Source organism: Euphorbia lathyris, chromosome 1, assembly GCF_963576675.1.
Source record: "Euphorbia lathyris chromosome 1, ddEupLath1.1, whole genome shotgun sequence".
Taxonomy (NCBI): Eukaryota; Viridiplantae; Streptophyta; class Magnoliopsida; order Malpighiales; family Euphorbiaceae; genus Euphorbia; species Euphorbia lathyris.
This window is the reverse complement of record NC_088910.1, coordinates 39,929,103-39,945,458: the sequence shown is the minus strand read 5'-3', so window position 1 is coordinate 39,945,458 and position 16,356 is coordinate 39,929,103. Positions and strand designations below refer to the sequence as shown.

Genomic DNA, 16,356 nt, shown 5'->3' with positions numbered 1-16,356 from the left:
TAATAATAAACCAGTAGAGGACACCAAACTTTCACAAAATATCACCAAGCAAAGAAAAACCCTATATAAATAGCAGAAGTATATACAAGGAAAGGTGGATACAGAAATCATGTATTAGAATAACGACACAGAGCTAAAGACAAATATTTACTATTCATTAGCATTCAACTAAAAAATCATACATCATGAGTTGCAGAAATTTGAGATCCTAGCCAAAAGCCTCCATTACTGGCTTGGGAGTTCAAATTGGATAACGACATTACATGCAAAGAAAAAAGAATAGCTTCACTAAGACACAATATGGAACCTACAACAAAAGACATGAGAGAGAAGACCTTTGGCCCCTATCATGGAATCAATTGAGCCAAAAGTATAAGCTGATAGTTGAAGTCCAATAATAGCTTTATATTAATCTCTGACACACACCCACACGTGAATGACCCATGGGCTTGAAGCATGCAGAACACAGAGCCACCCAATGTAGGGTTGAAATTTAATCCATAAATGAGGTTGTCATGACTCGACCCTTGACCACTTGGTCTCTGATACCATATCATGGAACCAATTGAAGCAAAAGTTTAAGTTGATAGTAAGGTCCAGTGATAGTTTTTATATTGATCTCTGTCATCCCCTATCCCTTCACAATAAACCCCCTTCTTATCATCCTCATCATTTAAGCTATCAAACCAAAAAACAATAATGCCCAAACCGACAACACAAAGTTCCACTTCATTTTCAATTTAAACTGTAAAATGAAATTTTGATGACATGTAAACCCTAACATTTGACAACAATAACAATGATAACCTGTAGTTGATCTATGGTTACTAACAGATTTTCATGAGGCAACCCACAATGGGCTTAACCTTTTTTGAAAAAGAAAATTAGGCATGCTGGCATCAAGTCGGATTGATAATGATAAAGACAGGTGTTTTAATCTCACTTACCAAGGGTGTGATGTGTGGTATAAGGAAGGGACCACTAACTACATGCCTCTTTTTTTATAAAGGCATGTGTTTTAATTTATTTGAACTGCCCCACTTTATCTTTTTGGACCCTTGTCTCTAATTTTTCTCTGGATGCGGGTCAGACAGTTAAACCCACAAAAACAATGGGGAAAGTTCAGCATGGACCCAAAGAGAAAATTTCCAAAATAGACCCAAAGAGAGAATTTCTTTTAATCTTCTACTTTGAGCAGCAGGGATTCAGCATAAACCTCGGCAAGCCTTGTCACCAGAAGGGGGGTTCACTGTCAAGCTTGTACGAAAATGCTTCAATGAAAAAGTTTTTGGAGATGACAGCATACATAGTTCACAAGTAAATATGGAAGGACTGGTTGAGGGTTCAATCAGGGACGTATGAATGCCTCATGAAAATGTGACTTCTGGAGAAGCGAGGCTTCAAATAGAAGCAGTCAAAGTTGGTGATTATGATGGCTCCAAGGGTTCTACTATGGTTTCAAACAATTGTTGGATTGATCAAATTACCACACAATACATTGATCACTGGTTGATTGCATGGAAGACTACAAGATTGGAATATGTTTTTTTCGGAGAGATGGATCTGCACTCAACAAACAGTTTGCTTGACTGTTTTGAAGGGGTGGGTAATGATTGAGAATGGCCCATTATTAGAAATGTTCTGGAAGGGTGAATTGTATTGGATAGGGGTATTTGTGGTATAAGTCTTTAGTATATGAGTTAGTCTTATAGAAGAAAAAAGGGATCAAGATTTTAGTTTGTAGGTTGGCTGCTATTGTAGTGGCTCTACTTAGTAGAGAGAAATTTCTCCTGTTGGGATTAGAGTTGAGTTTCTAACATCGGTCGACCTATCGGATGTCTAAAACCACCTGTGATATGGATCCACAGATCCAAGAAAAGTTTGATGCCACGGATGCAAGATTAGAAGGAGTTGAAAGGCGTCTTCCTTATATAGGAAATCAACTTACCAACTTGACTCAGACCATGGAAGCGATGCAACAGTCCATAGACGAATCTCGAGCTCAGTTCGATAGCTGGTTCAATAAACAAGAGAAAGAGCTGGAGATGGAAGACGATTTTATTATATGGGGAAGAGCATTGGAGATGAAGTTCAAATGGGTCAGTACACCACTTCTGCCCCAAGGATGCACCTTGAAATAGTTGATGCTATGGGCTCTGATTCTGATGATGGGATGAAGAAAAACATTGTCGATGTTGATTCGTGTTCATCCATCATCCATCGTCCATACATTTAACAGAGCCATTAATACAACAAGGTGAAGTGGGTAAGAAATTGTTGCTATTGATGAATATGAGTTTACAACAGGAAGAAGGCAACCTACTGCGACAAAAAGGATATTTTCCACCACTTGAAATTTTATTCCCACATGCGCCTCCTCATATCGACCACTTCTTTTGATGGGAGCATCAATATGATATGAACGATCATAAGAAATGTTGATGGAGCCGCTTTTAGTTTCCAAGGGTTGAGAATACCGACAATTTTTTTGGGTCTGAAATTTTTGACTCGTGTAAAAAGAAATTGGAATTGAATTAGTTGTGAACGCGGAAAATATCCCTTTTGTTGCAGTAGGTCTCATTGTAAACTCATATTACGCAGCGGCAGCAGAAACAATTTCAAATGTATCGGCAATGTTTTTCTTCATCCCATCACCATCATCTTCCTCATCCTTAGAATCAGAGCCCATAGCATCAACTATTTCAAGGTGCACCTATTTGAACTTCATCACCAATGTTGCCCCTATTGCTTCCACCCTTACAGCTCTTCCTCATGTAACAAAATCGTCTTCCATCTCTAGCTCTTTCTCTTGTTTACTGAACCTGCTATCAAACTGAGCTCGAAATTCGTCCATGGACCATTGCATCGCTTCCATGGTCTGAGTCAAGTTGGTAAATTGATTTACTATATCAGCAAGACGCCTTTCAACTCCTTCTAATCTTGCATCTGTGGCATCAAACTTTTCTTGGATCCGTAGATCCATATCACCGGTGGTTTTAGACATCCGGCAGGTCGGACCAATGTTAGAAACTCGACTCTAATCCACACAGGAAAAATCTTCCTCTCTACTAAGTAGAGCCAATGCAATAGCAGCCAATCAACAACCTAAAATCTTGATCCCCTTTTCCCTTCTATATAACATCAACTTAGAGCATCTCCAACAGCCTCTTAGTTTGACTCTTAAGTTAAAATTTGAGGAGGGAAAGTTAAAAATCAGCTCCAATAGCCTCTTAGTGTCTCCTCAAATCACTAAGAGCCTCTCCATCCTCTCTATTAATAGAGAGTCTCTCTCCACCTCTTAGTGCCTCCTTAATTCATTTTTTATTAATAATTTATTATTGAAAAGTCTCTCTCCTCTCACTATTGGTAAGTATAACAACAATTAATAATTTTAATAATAAAATAATAAATAAGGAGCCAATACGAGGAGTATTGTTGGAGATGATATGTCTTAGTCACTCTTAAATCACTAAGAGTCAATTATTTATATTAGTTTTAGAGAGTACACTAAGAGTCTCTTGGAGATGTTCTTATATACTAAAGACTTATACCACAAATACCCCTATCCAAGACAATTCACCCTTCCAGAACAGTCCTAATAATGGGCTAGGCCATTCTTTATCAGTTATATATAGGGTAATAATTTATTAGTTCCTACATTTTTACCTAACACATTATTTAGTTGTATTTTAATAATACATTGTTTAGCCCTTAACTTTTGTTCTATTCAACAGTTTAGTTCTTCAAACATTTTTAGTATTAAACCGTTTAGTCCCTCTATAAAAAAAAAAAAAAGGCGGCCCGGTCGCATTACGCGTCCCCGCTGAGCGAGGGTCCGGGGAGGGGTCCCACCACAAGGGTGTATTGGGGGCAAGCCTTCCCTTGCCAATTTAATTGGCAAGAGGCCGCTCCTATGACTCGAACCCGTGACCTCTGGTCACACGGCAACAACGTTTTTACCGTTGCGCCAATTGTTGAATAGAACAAAAGTTAGGGATTAACAGTGTATAATACTAGAAAAATACAATATATATTTACAACTACAATGTATTATATTTACAATAATAGAAACAAAACATTTATAGAAACTTCAAAATACAACAGTTATATATATTTTTTTTGTTTAGACATCAATTTATACATCAACCAATGACATACTGACAGATGGATAAGCAATTAGTAAATTAATGGCCTGTTAAAAAAATCAGATTCTAACCTTTATCTTAACTAGTGGGATTGTAATTGATCCCTATTTTATCTTTCTTTTACAAGGACAACCCAGCATAAATGGGACGTGTATCTACTTATTTACCTCCTAACAGGGTACTAGATACAGCAGGTTAAACTCTAAGCCTAGCCACTGTTTTTAAATTAAAATTGAACACTTCATGAGAAATGCAACCACAATGAGAGATCGGAAGCCCATTTACACCCTCAAGAGATCGGATCACTGACACATTCTCTAAGGCACAAAAGGATGACTTTGTGTAGCTGAGTAACAAAGTTTTCACAATGGACAACATGCTTAAGATTAAGGAGGAATAGTAATATAACTACCATAATTAGTAAGATAGTAACTGATCCCTAAATAGTCTGCATATTTACTTCATCTCTCTTTACAAGTAGGTTCCTATAATTGGGAGACACATGTACATATCCCAATTGGTAACCATTGTGGAAGGTTGATAATCATCAACATTGTAGTAGAATTGTACTTAGGGATAAAACTGAAAGCATGATAAAACATTGGAGAAATTTCTTTGATTATCCTAAGCTTTGATATAATATAGCATGTGATTTAATAGCCAAGCCAACTCCTATTTCAAAACCCCAGAACAAATTAAGTTTTTGAACAATCTCCAACCTTCTGGCCATTCTGACAAAGTTCTAAATTCATTGTCGAACATGCATCAAATTCAAATTTTCCAAATCAAGAATTAGAGAGGAAACTATTAAACCTGTATATGTTTTTAACACAAGGATCTCATGCAACCTTTTGATCTAGAAAAATGGTTCTAGTTCTAGAATTGGCTGAAGGCCTATAATCCAAATAGCAAATGGTGCCATTTTGGACGATGAAAACATGTCTTCCTAGTCTCGCATATCCCATATTGAAATAGTTCTCTTCCCACCTCATCCTCTGTTAATTTTCAAAACTTGCTAAAAGCATATTGAAATAGTTCTCTTCCCACCCACCTCATCCTCTGTTAATTTTCAAAACTTGCTAAAAGCCTTCTCTTCATTACCAAATATAAGGATTTGTATATAAGTTTATTAAGCACTACTAAAGGGCGGCCCGGTGCACTACGCGTCCCCGCTGATTATTAAGCACTACTATTTAAATAAAAAAACAAATAGCAATAATCTCGTTTTTCCAAATTTCCTATCTAAGCTCACCGATTATCCAAAATTTGCCAAACCGCATTAGTTAACACTTGCCAAAAATGGGGCCTCTTGCATCCCAATGTTCATGCAAGTAAGGCAATACACGAAGAAAAACAGTTCATAAATACGATTACGCACCGAGAAATAAGTAAAAATAACAAGATCACAAGATAAACCCTACTCTTGGATATAAAGTCATGCCATGAGTACTGCACAGATCCCAGCCCAGTGATAATATTTGTGGGTTGAACAAGGGGCCTAATCTGCAGTGTAGGTTATGTGTTACAAACTTTTTCAGAAGTGTCAACTTGAGACAATATACATGGAACTCTAGCACTATAGCAATCAAATTCATAAGTCAGATTCATTAGCTTACCTGAAGAAAGTAAGCAAATGTAAATTTGCAGGCAAGGATCACCAACCAAAATATGACATATCTGCAGTTGCAAACAGCAAATTTCGAATAAATCATATCAAGTATATAACATCAGCACATTCAACTAAATCATGAACCCCTAAATAAGAAGAAACATCTTTAGAAGTCAGTCATGGTTTTAATAGTTACTGCTCATAATTAAGTTCAATCAGAATTGACCTATGTTTACATAGTTAATGTTGATAGGTACAAAATCATGACACCACCTCAATGAAGCACACTTTTTGAGAAGCAAAAATTAAAAAGGCCCTTTGTTCAAGCTAAATATTCTAGAACACAACAAAGAACAGTTGGGCATATCAAGTATGAACTAGGAAGTAATGCAGGAGCTGTCTCCACTCATATGGAATATTAGTCAAGAAACAATCATTCATGAATCCAAAAGCAGATAGAGAAACTAACTATTAATCTACAAAATTGATATACAACCTAAATGTATCTCCATAGAACACAATTCAGATACTCACCAGTTGGACAACAAAGAACTCTAAAAGTGTGGCTTTATGCCGGGAAGATCAACTATGGAAGCCATCCATCTAATGAGACAATTAATGGAGCACTATCGAAATAAGAAGAAAGACTTGCATATGGTTTTCATTGACTTGGAGAAAGCATATGATAAGGTACCAAGGGAAGTACTTTGGTGGGCCTTGATAAGGAAAGGCATTTCGCGGAAATATATTGACATCATAAAGGACATGTATGAGGGAGCATGCACGAGTGTACGTACCAGTGTTGGGAAGACTGAAGAGTTTCCTATTACGATTGGAGTGCATCAAGGTTCCGCACTAAGCCCATTTCTTTTTGCCATCGTTATGGATGAACTAACAAGTTCACTTCAAGATGGTATACCATGGTGCATGCTGTTTGCAGATGATATTGTGTTGGTTGATGAGACGAAAGAATGAGTGGAGAGGAAGTTGGAACTATGGAGACAAACTCTAGAATGTAGAGGCTTTAAGTTGAGCCGAAGTAAGACAGAATATTTGGAGTGTAAGTTTAGCGGTCATAGGAGTAGGGAGGCAGGGACAATCACCCTAGATGGGAGAGTTGTTCAGGCCTCAGATTGCTTCCGGTATTTAGGATCTATTATCCAAACGGATGGAGAAGTAGATGGAGATGTTGCGCATAGGATTAAAGCTGGTTGGTCGAAGTGGAAGAGTGCTACGGGTTTTCTTTGTGACCCCGGCATGCCTAATAGATTGAAGGGAAAATTCTACCGGGCGGCAATTAGACCAGCATTGTTATATGGTACGGAGTGTTGGACAGTGAAACACTGCCACATCCATAAGATGTCGATGGCGGAGATGCGTATGTTGAGATGGATGTGTGGTCATACGAGAAAGGATCGGGTGAGTAATGAAATAATTAGGACAAAAGTAGGGGTCACATCTATTGAGAATAAAATGAGAGAAAACCGACTAAGGTGGTTTGGCCATGTGAGACGTAGAGCGCTTGATGCGCCGGTTAGGAGAACCGAAGAGTGGCAAAGGAATGTAGTGGTGAGGGGTAGGGGAAGACCTAAGCAAACTTGGAGGAGGGTGATCGAGAGTGATATGAGTTTACTGGGAATTGAGGAAAATATGGTAGTGGATAGGACGGAGTGGAGGGAGCGAATTTGTGTCGCTGACACGACTTGATTTCACGGTTTTACATGATGGTTCATGTTAGCCGACCCCGAATCATTTCGGGACTAAGGCTTTGTTGTTGTTGTTGTTGTTGTTGTTTCAGTGGAAAATTGATTTGATTTATTGGAATAATAAAAGGTTGCAACAATTTAGGGTCAAGACAGCAATGGTACAAACAAAATATTTAAGATGAACAGAATATTGATGATAATCCTCAGAAAAAAACAAAAGAATAAACTCTAAGAACTTGCATTCAAGATAAAACTTGAACGACGATTGGAATATCTTGCTATGAAAGCTGATAATCCTAAGAGAAAACAAAAGATTAAACTCTTTGGACTTGCATTCAAAATAAAACTTGAAGGACGATTTAAGTATCTTGCTATCAAAGGTATTCTACAGTGTATCATCAAAACGAACCTGCAATAATCACTCATTTTCTCATAAAGCCCACGTCCAACAAAATATCTTTCCTGAAATTATAGATAAAAGTGAAAAAAATCACTTGAAATACAAACTATAGCATTTAAATCCCAACAAAGAAAGTTACATTGTAAGTGAAATAGTGAAACAATTTACCTGATAAATCCACTTAAAAAATTGAAAGAACGACTGATCGGACATATCAGATAGAGCATGGCAAGCGGGAAATTTAAGTAACAATCCGAGGACAAGGCGCAAACCGGCATAAACACCTAGCACAAGTATATATATTCGAAAATAGTTGGAATTTGAGTTCTGTTGATATCGTTCATCCAGAACCTTCCTGAAATAAAATAACAAGTTTTTTATTCATTAAAAAGATAACAGAATACTCCATTTAAAATCATTGTAGCAAAAACAATCACGGATACTTACACATAGACATAAGTAACAAACACTGAGCTCAAACCCCACCAGAAAAACCTAATGACAATCCTTGAGATAGCCATGCCTCTGGCGGTAGAGTAAGCCCCAAACATAAGCACGACATCTAAAAAACCTACGTAACAAACAATTGACAAATGAACAAAAAACAAAATGAGTCCTCAAATGGGAAAAATCAGATTCAACCAAACATAATTCAAGAACAATTCATAGAATATGTACTTTCTATAAAATTCAGGACAGCAAACGATGGTCCAATACTAAGTAGTACTTTGAAAGTATTCAAATTGATGTTCCCATGGTGGAAGGCAATGATAGTCAAAGCCTGCAGTCAATAATGAAAGACGCACATCAGATACAAAGATAAAGAGCACACAACCCCATTAAAAAAGCTTTAAAAACTGAACTTTAGAAGGAAAAAATTTAACCTGGAACATCAAAGCCAAAAAGATCCATAGTCGATGAAAACTTCGATAAAGATGGAAAAATGTACGGTGCTCAACAAAAGTGCTTTTACCAGTCTGTCAATTAAGAAAAGTAAAAAGAAATACATAATTAGCAAAAAAACACGAGACCATTGAAGATATATTAATTATTTTCCAGCAGGAAAACCAACTTTCCATTTCAAAGAAAATTTCCAGCTGATATAATCACATCAACAATCCAATAATAATAGGAGAACTGGTAGATAAGAAATTTATCTTAAACAAAACTATTTCAAACAAAAACTCTAAACATATGCATTAATGAGGATCAAGTAACAACTATCTGATTTGTAGAATCCTAGATAGCAATATCACAGCAGCTACAAGTTATAACAGAAGAAATGCATCATCTCCACACAACCTATGCAATAAATATTCTAAAAGATAAACCAGTCCTCATTGTTTAGTTAAATCAATTTTGTCTTACAAATACAAAGCTACTAGCAAGTACATCCAACGTTGATTCTTCCACTAGCAGCATGGATTAAAATTATTAACAGAACACGGTAAATAAATGTATTTTGGTGGGCCATTACTAATGCATATGCTAATAACAGGAATTTCTTTTCGATACCAACTGATATTAATACATTATTCGACTATACAGCCATAATGACCATAAATGGGCACGAAAGAGTTTGACACAAGTCTCAAAACTTCATGCCAACATCTCAAAGGTGATACAGTGACAAAGGTGACTATAAGGTGAGCATGAAAGTAATAATTCATTTCACATAGTAATAAAGGTGAAAATCAAGTAAAGAAGGATCTTATAGTTGAGTGATACTGAAGGCTAATAATCATTGATCCAATGTATTTATTCGATGCATAAATTCTCAAATTCTATAAGTTTTTTTGTGTAATTAGACATCTTAAACAAAGGAGAAACTTACATAGAGATAGACCATTTCTCTAAAACAAGACCATGACCATGATCACAGCTATGGTCATGATTCAAATCTATGGCTGTCAAGAAACGGTATACAGTGGAATCGCAGATCAACATGTAGATTTAGGAACGCCATAAGATGCTAAGTAGATAATTATTTTTTATACTCATGGTATAAAACCATCAAAAAAGTATGGGATGGGTCCAATAACAGTTCAAAAGCAAAAAAAAAAAAAACGAGAAAATAACATAGATAGTGCAAGCAAATATTGCCCTAAACATCACTGTGTGTACAATAAATGGCATGCCAATGTAAAATAAAAATTTCCACATCGATGCCCTTGTTTGAATATTAAAGAACAAGAATTGAGTATCAAGTCCTTCATAACAAATTTAACATGCCAAGGCAGTAAAAAATATTAAAACAACATACCCTTTTCCGTTTTTTAGGTTTGAAAAAGAATGCAGAATCCTTCCTCATAGGCCAGCTCAAGTCGAAGCATGCAGGTGACCTACATTGCAATGCAAATATGAAGAAATGATAATGCAAAGTGTACATGTAGTTAGGCTATAATGAAACTCTCTAAAAAGAAACACACCAAAAGAATTCATTGAAGTCGTCATAGTTCCTCCATTCTGAATGTGCAGCTTTTCCATTATTGTTTCTTGCCGCTTCCTGGATGGATATCAACAAAAATTAAACTAAGATAACTCACCTATCCATGCTGGAGATAGAAAAACAGTGAAAAAGAAAGAAGTTCACTCAATATTTAACTAGATGGCAATTTTTAATTAGCAAAATCACCAAAATAGACCCATACTAGCAGCATTAATAGCTGTATACTGAATAACTTCTAAAGGTAAAAATGCTATATATATATATAAAAAAGAGATGCCACAACCAAAGGTGCACACAATCTCAACATTGAACATAAAGGAAAAACATGCATGAAGAATGGGTTATTATAAAGGCAAGTAAATCTTATTTCTGCCAAATCCAGTCAACTGCCACAAAGATCCATATCCTTCAAACACGGAGCATGTACTCACAATACCAAAAATTTCTAACTGTGCAACTATATTTTCCACTAGTCAACTCCCTAAACCAAATAATTGATAAACCTTTATGGGAAGAACAACACAATAAAAAAAATAAGAGTTCAAGGAGAAAGATGCTTTGTGACAGCAGTGCACACTGGATGCAGGATAAAAGTGCACCTTCTTCTTCCAACAGCCCAAGCAATGGCTGCTGCCTTTATGCAAAATCCTTAAAGTTCGAAATTGCAAAATCCTTTCATGCAAATATCACCAAATTTTTTTAAGCACCCTAAGTCCATAATTAAATGACCTCTTTTATTAGTACACAACCAACTCAGTCTCTTTAAGAGCAAAGATATGGTTTTCCGTAAACTTAGTAATTCAAAGTTTATCCATCTATTCTTCCCCAAATTAGCACGAAATTCTTGTAAGGAATGATTCATTTCATTTTCCTTGAACATTTCGCTGTTCTCAAACAGGATGAAATGGAATAATTTTATTGTTTTCCTCATTCAAAATCCTTATTGCTCTTTTCTGTAAAATGAGAGACCAGAACAGTACAGTCAGGGACCATATGATCAGGGAGAACCAGTTTTGAAGATAATCTAAACATGTGATAATCTCAATCCATGTTCTCTAGTTCATTAAAAGAAACACAAACCCCTCGCCCTATATTAATTTTTTACGAGCATTATTATTGCTTACGTCCTCTTTATTAGAATTTCGGATGCATAAAATTTTATTATGAGCCAAGGCTAAAACCAAAAGTCAGCTGAAAATTTTCCATTGCAATGGAATTCAGCTGCAAATAATATTCCTTATTCCTCATTTGAAATTGATTTATCTTGATTAGATAGGCAGTTCTTAGTTCAGTAGATTTGATGCATCATTACACAAATACGAGCACTATTGTGGCTTACGTCCTCTTTATTAGAATTTCGGATGAAGAAGATTTGATTATGTGACAAGAATAAAGCCAAAATTCAAAGAGGACCTTCCCTACTTCCATGGACACACTACATAGATCTGCTCAGTAAACATCAAGTTAAGAAGAAAAAAGGAAACCTAAAGTTCATGTACTTGGAAATCTGAAATAAAGATAAGATTGCTTACTAATGCCATTATTTCATATATTGGAAAGATAACTTGCTCAAGGAAGGACACTGAACCACCATCAGTTATACAACTGGCAGCATGATTAGCTTCTCCATGGTCCAATATTGCATCCAGCTCCTTTGCCATCTGAAAATCGTTAATTAAAATTTTCCTGTTAATCACTAAAAAGCAGTATATCAAACAGGTCAGGCTAAACCAAGAGGAGGCAAACTAAAGATAAAGCCCAAGTGCAGCATGATTTTAATCTCATAGCTACTGACTTAAATATGAGTTTCAGTCCTAGCCCAAGTTATGTGAATTATTAATTGTCACCACTTCACTTTTCTTTACTCAGAATTTGAAAACTTCCTTTATAACATATATTGCACAAAATATTCTAATTTGGGACTCCTTGAAACAAATTCGCATATGAATAAAGAACAACAAGAAATGAAAAATATATATCAAATGTTACAAAGAATCATTACAAGATTCTTCTTTAAGGTTTATGTATTAATATCTGTGCATATTATTAGAATAACAATAAAGAAAACTAAAAATTTAATATTGTAAAGAAAATGAATCATCTCATAAACTATAATAAACAACTGCTAAATTATCATCGCAAATTTTGCTAACTCCATCATCACTCCTCAACACCACACCACTATCATTACCCATCACTTTCCACTACCAAGAGCAGCTATAGCTTCATCTGAATTACTGACATTGCAAATGCAGTCATTATCGAACATTCATATTTTCTCCATTCAAATATTCACATTTGTTTAATTACTTACGATTCAATCATATCTAAGCACCTAAGGCATTTGGTATCATAATTACGTAGACATATCACTCTAAATGCTGAAGTTTCAGTTTTGTTGATCAAGACCCAAGATTCAACAATATAAAATTGCATGAAATGTACAGCAAGGGCTTGTTCGGTTCAGCTGTAAAATATAGCTATAGTTGGAAGTTGCTGTTGATAGCAGGCAGCTGCTAAAAAAAAGTACTTGGTGCTTACTAAAATTTATTAGATGTTTATCTGCCAAATGACAATTAAGGTCATAGTTTCTTTTCAAATTTATTTGTTCTATTTAATGATATATTTTAGTACCCTTTATGATATATTGTGATATCCTATATAACATGTAAACATGCAATAAATAAATAAATAGAAAGTGATACAATCGTAAGTGAGTTTTACTGTTACCTACATATTTTTATACATTATATTTTTTCTCTAAATATGGCATTTAAAATGTAAAAGTAAAATATATTCTATAAGAAACTACACACACACACACATACACACACACATATATATATATATTCTATTAAAAATATTATACTAGCTTAATCATTCTTGTTTTTATTTTATTATAAATTATTAATTCATATGTAAACATAATATTTTATTATTGCCGTGGAAAGCTTAAGGTGATTGTTAAAGGTCCACTTCATATTAAAAATATGATATGACACACCCCCGCACGCGAACACAAGCCCATATTACCATGTCCTGAATTTTAATCAACAAATGAGGTTGCCAAGGATCGAACCCTTGATCACTTGGTCAAAGAGACTCTGATACCATGTCATGGAACCAATTGAACTAAAAGCTTAAGTTGATAATTAAAGGTTGATTTCATATTAATATCCGACAATTATAAACAAATACAAAAAATATAGAGTAAGGGATATAATGTCGAAAATGGTAGTATTGTCTAAATAAAAAAATAAAGCTCGATCAGCTACCAGTCAACAAGAAAGAGCTCCAATTTTGAGCTTTTCGAAAAAGCAACTATTAGAATAGAAACAACTATTAACAATTGTTTCTTGAAGTTAAAGAAATTCTTTAGGTCAGTTACAACCACCAGCTTCCCCCAGTAGCCAAACCAAACACCCCATAAGTGTGATAGTCATTCATTAAGCATAGTCTACATAAACCAATGACATTACTAATGGTTCAGAAGAGTAGTATCAAGGCAGCAACTAAGCATCTTCTTTTCAGTGAAGAGAACACAACATAACAATTATAGCTAGAAGGGTAAGGATGCTCTATTACACTTCAACAAGCAAGATAACAAACAATACTAGAAACTCCAAACACCTTGAAGATAAGATGGCTTACGTGGTGAAATATATAACAAATGCATTCAGGGAGAAAACGGATATTTGCAGCTTCACCCCATATTAGAAAATATAATGCAACCAGAAAAAGCTTCCTGTCCCTATTAATAGCTTGAATACTGAAGAATAAAGATTTCAACTTAAAATGAGTCCTGAAAAATAAATACAAAGAACAAAAAACAGATTTCCAATGACACAGCAGGTTATAGAAGTGACCTGTTCCATATAACGCGTATACGCAAATATTTGCACCATTTAATATAGTTATCCAACACCTTTAAGAAAACCTCATTGATGGTCTTCTCATCGATTTTCTGTACATGAAAAAAACAGGAAACAAAGAAGTAAGACAATAAATTAATTCCACATCAAAAGATTCTGACTAACCACTTTAATTTGAGCTATAGACATGCAGAATGAACTAACAAAAATGATATCCAAAGTAAGCAATATCAACACATACGTATGACAAGCAAATAATATAATTACATTTAAATCCGTTAGTTCATATGTCCATATTTAATTGCTTAACTGAAGTTTCCAGAAAAGGGAAATAACAATAAAATCATAAAAAATAAGCAGCTTCTCCTTTTCAGACAGTAGAACAATTACTAAACATTGTCAAAAGAATATGATGAGCTTAGAATGTAGCAATCACAGTATAACACAGAAGGTGGCAGAAAATAAGCACTAAAAAGTAAAGTGAAAAGAATGCATAAATAGAACAAAAGAAAATAAGTACAAAAGAAAAGAAAGAGTTTAACAAAGAGGTCAACATACAAAGCAGTAAAATAGACTTATGCAAATCAAAGATCACTTAACACCACAAATATTCTACATGTGAACTTCTAACACAAGTTCAGACCCTGAGAAAAAAGAAAACGCATATTGAAGCAAACAATAATAACAAGAAGTAAGTACAGCAAAATAAAAAATTTAATAAGAAAAATAACAGGCAAAAAAGTTGCATAAACAAAAACTAGAAAAACAATGATAAACACAAACAAAATAATAACCATAAGAACACAGAAATTACAACAAAAATAACATCAATTAATTTTTCCTCATTTTTTCAAACATTATGAGTAGATGAGCTTCCAAGCCTGTTAGAGGCGAAGCGGCCATGTATCCAATTTCCTAAGCATGCCCAAAAAGAGATGGACACAGTGATATAAAATGATATTAAATCCGATAGTATGTACATTTCAAGACAATGGTTGGATTGAACTGAAGTTCATTTTATTTTTTCAATAAATAAAAGGATACTAGGAAGACTATATTGAAACACTTTCCAACAAATGGGCTTTTTTGAGAATTTTTGTTCAATTTTGAATCATTCATTCTTTTTGATTTTACAGGTGATATTGACAAAATTAAAACATAACCTTTGTTCTAATTTTCAAGATTTTCTATACGAAACTTTGCACTTAATATCAAACAGCAAGCTAGAGAAATTTAACATTCACATAGCCAAAACATGTAACACAAATAGCCCAAGTCACTTGGATTCGGTCACCAATACAAGTTCTTACCTCTTATGCTGCTCACCTATATTGCACAGAAATGGAAACTGAAACAGATACCAGGAAATGATATTTAAAAAAGATATAGGAAACGGAAACAAGGGAGAGAGAGAAAAATGTAAACAAAGATGAGGATGTATTTATAAATTTTTATAAAACAATGATGCATCAAATTTTTCTTATATATAAACTGGAAATTACTAGTTGCATAAGAGTTTTAAGGGTTTTTTCATAAAAAAAAAATGGGGTTTTCATTTTGAAAGCTTGAAGAAAATGATTTGGAAACAAAAAAAAAAAAATAGGCATCTAATGTGATGTGATTGGGGCGTGATGAAATTATTAAGAGATCGATTAATGTGTTAGTCTGGATTCTGGAAATGCATTTTGTTTTAATAAACAAGTTACCAACTTTGAGGGCGAGCCTTGGCGCAACGGTAAAAACGTTGTTGCCGTGTGACCTGAGGTCACGGGTTCGAGTCTTAGGAGCGGCCTCTTGCCAATTAAATTGGCAAGGGAAGGCTTGCCCCCAATACACCCTTGTGGTGGGACCCCTCCCCGGACCCTCGCTCAGCGGGGACGCGTAATGCGACCGGGCCGCCCTTTAAACAAGTTACCAACTTTCTTACATTACAAAAGCGTGACCAAAGACTGTAAAGTACAAGTTTTCGAGAGTTTCAGTTTCAGAAACGTGGGAACTCTTCAAAATCATAGTGTTTTTTTTTTTTTTGTGCAACATAGCCGCTCACATAACCCCACATACTACTAGTAGCCCTGAATGCTAAATTATAGCCATTTCGTGTCCAAATGGTTGCCTAGATGATGCAGCTTTGTCTAACGTGATGAATGCATAGCAAAAGGTATTTCTGTCTAATGT

At 35.0% G+C, this 16,356-nt stretch overlaps 1 protein-coding gene across 1 annotated transcript in view; it reads right to left on the bottom strand.

Moving 5' to 3' along the window:
* The window catches only part of LOC136229236 (callose synthase 10), a 45,642-nt gene that overhangs the window by 23,262 nt on the left and 6,024 nt on the right, over window positions 1–16,356 (bottom strand). Inside the window, exons 8-19 of the mRNA XM_066017890.1 lie at window positions 14,176–14,273; window positions 13,961–14,078; window positions 11,842–11,970; window positions 10,290–10,366; window positions 10,124–10,202; window positions 8,745–8,837; window positions 8,539–8,641; window positions 8,308–8,431; window positions 8,029–8,215; window positions 7,870–7,922; window positions 5,762–5,822; window positions 5,567–5,648 (exon numbers count right to left, since the gene is read on the bottom strand). Of these exons, the coding sequence (XP_065873962.1) occupies window positions 5,567–5,648; window positions 5,762–5,822; window positions 7,870–7,922; window positions 8,029–8,215; window positions 8,308–8,431; window positions 8,539–8,641; window positions 8,745–8,837; window positions 10,124–10,202; window positions 10,290–10,366; window positions 11,842–11,970; window positions 13,961–14,078; window positions 14,176–14,273 (1,204 nt within the window). The remainder of the gene's footprint in view (window positions 1–5,566; window positions 5,649–5,761; window positions 5,823–7,869; window positions 7,923–8,028; window positions 8,216–8,307; window positions 8,432–8,538; window positions 8,642–8,744; window positions 8,838–10,123; window positions 10,203–10,289; window positions 10,367–11,841; window positions 11,971–13,960; window positions 14,079–14,175; window positions 14,274–16,356) is intronic.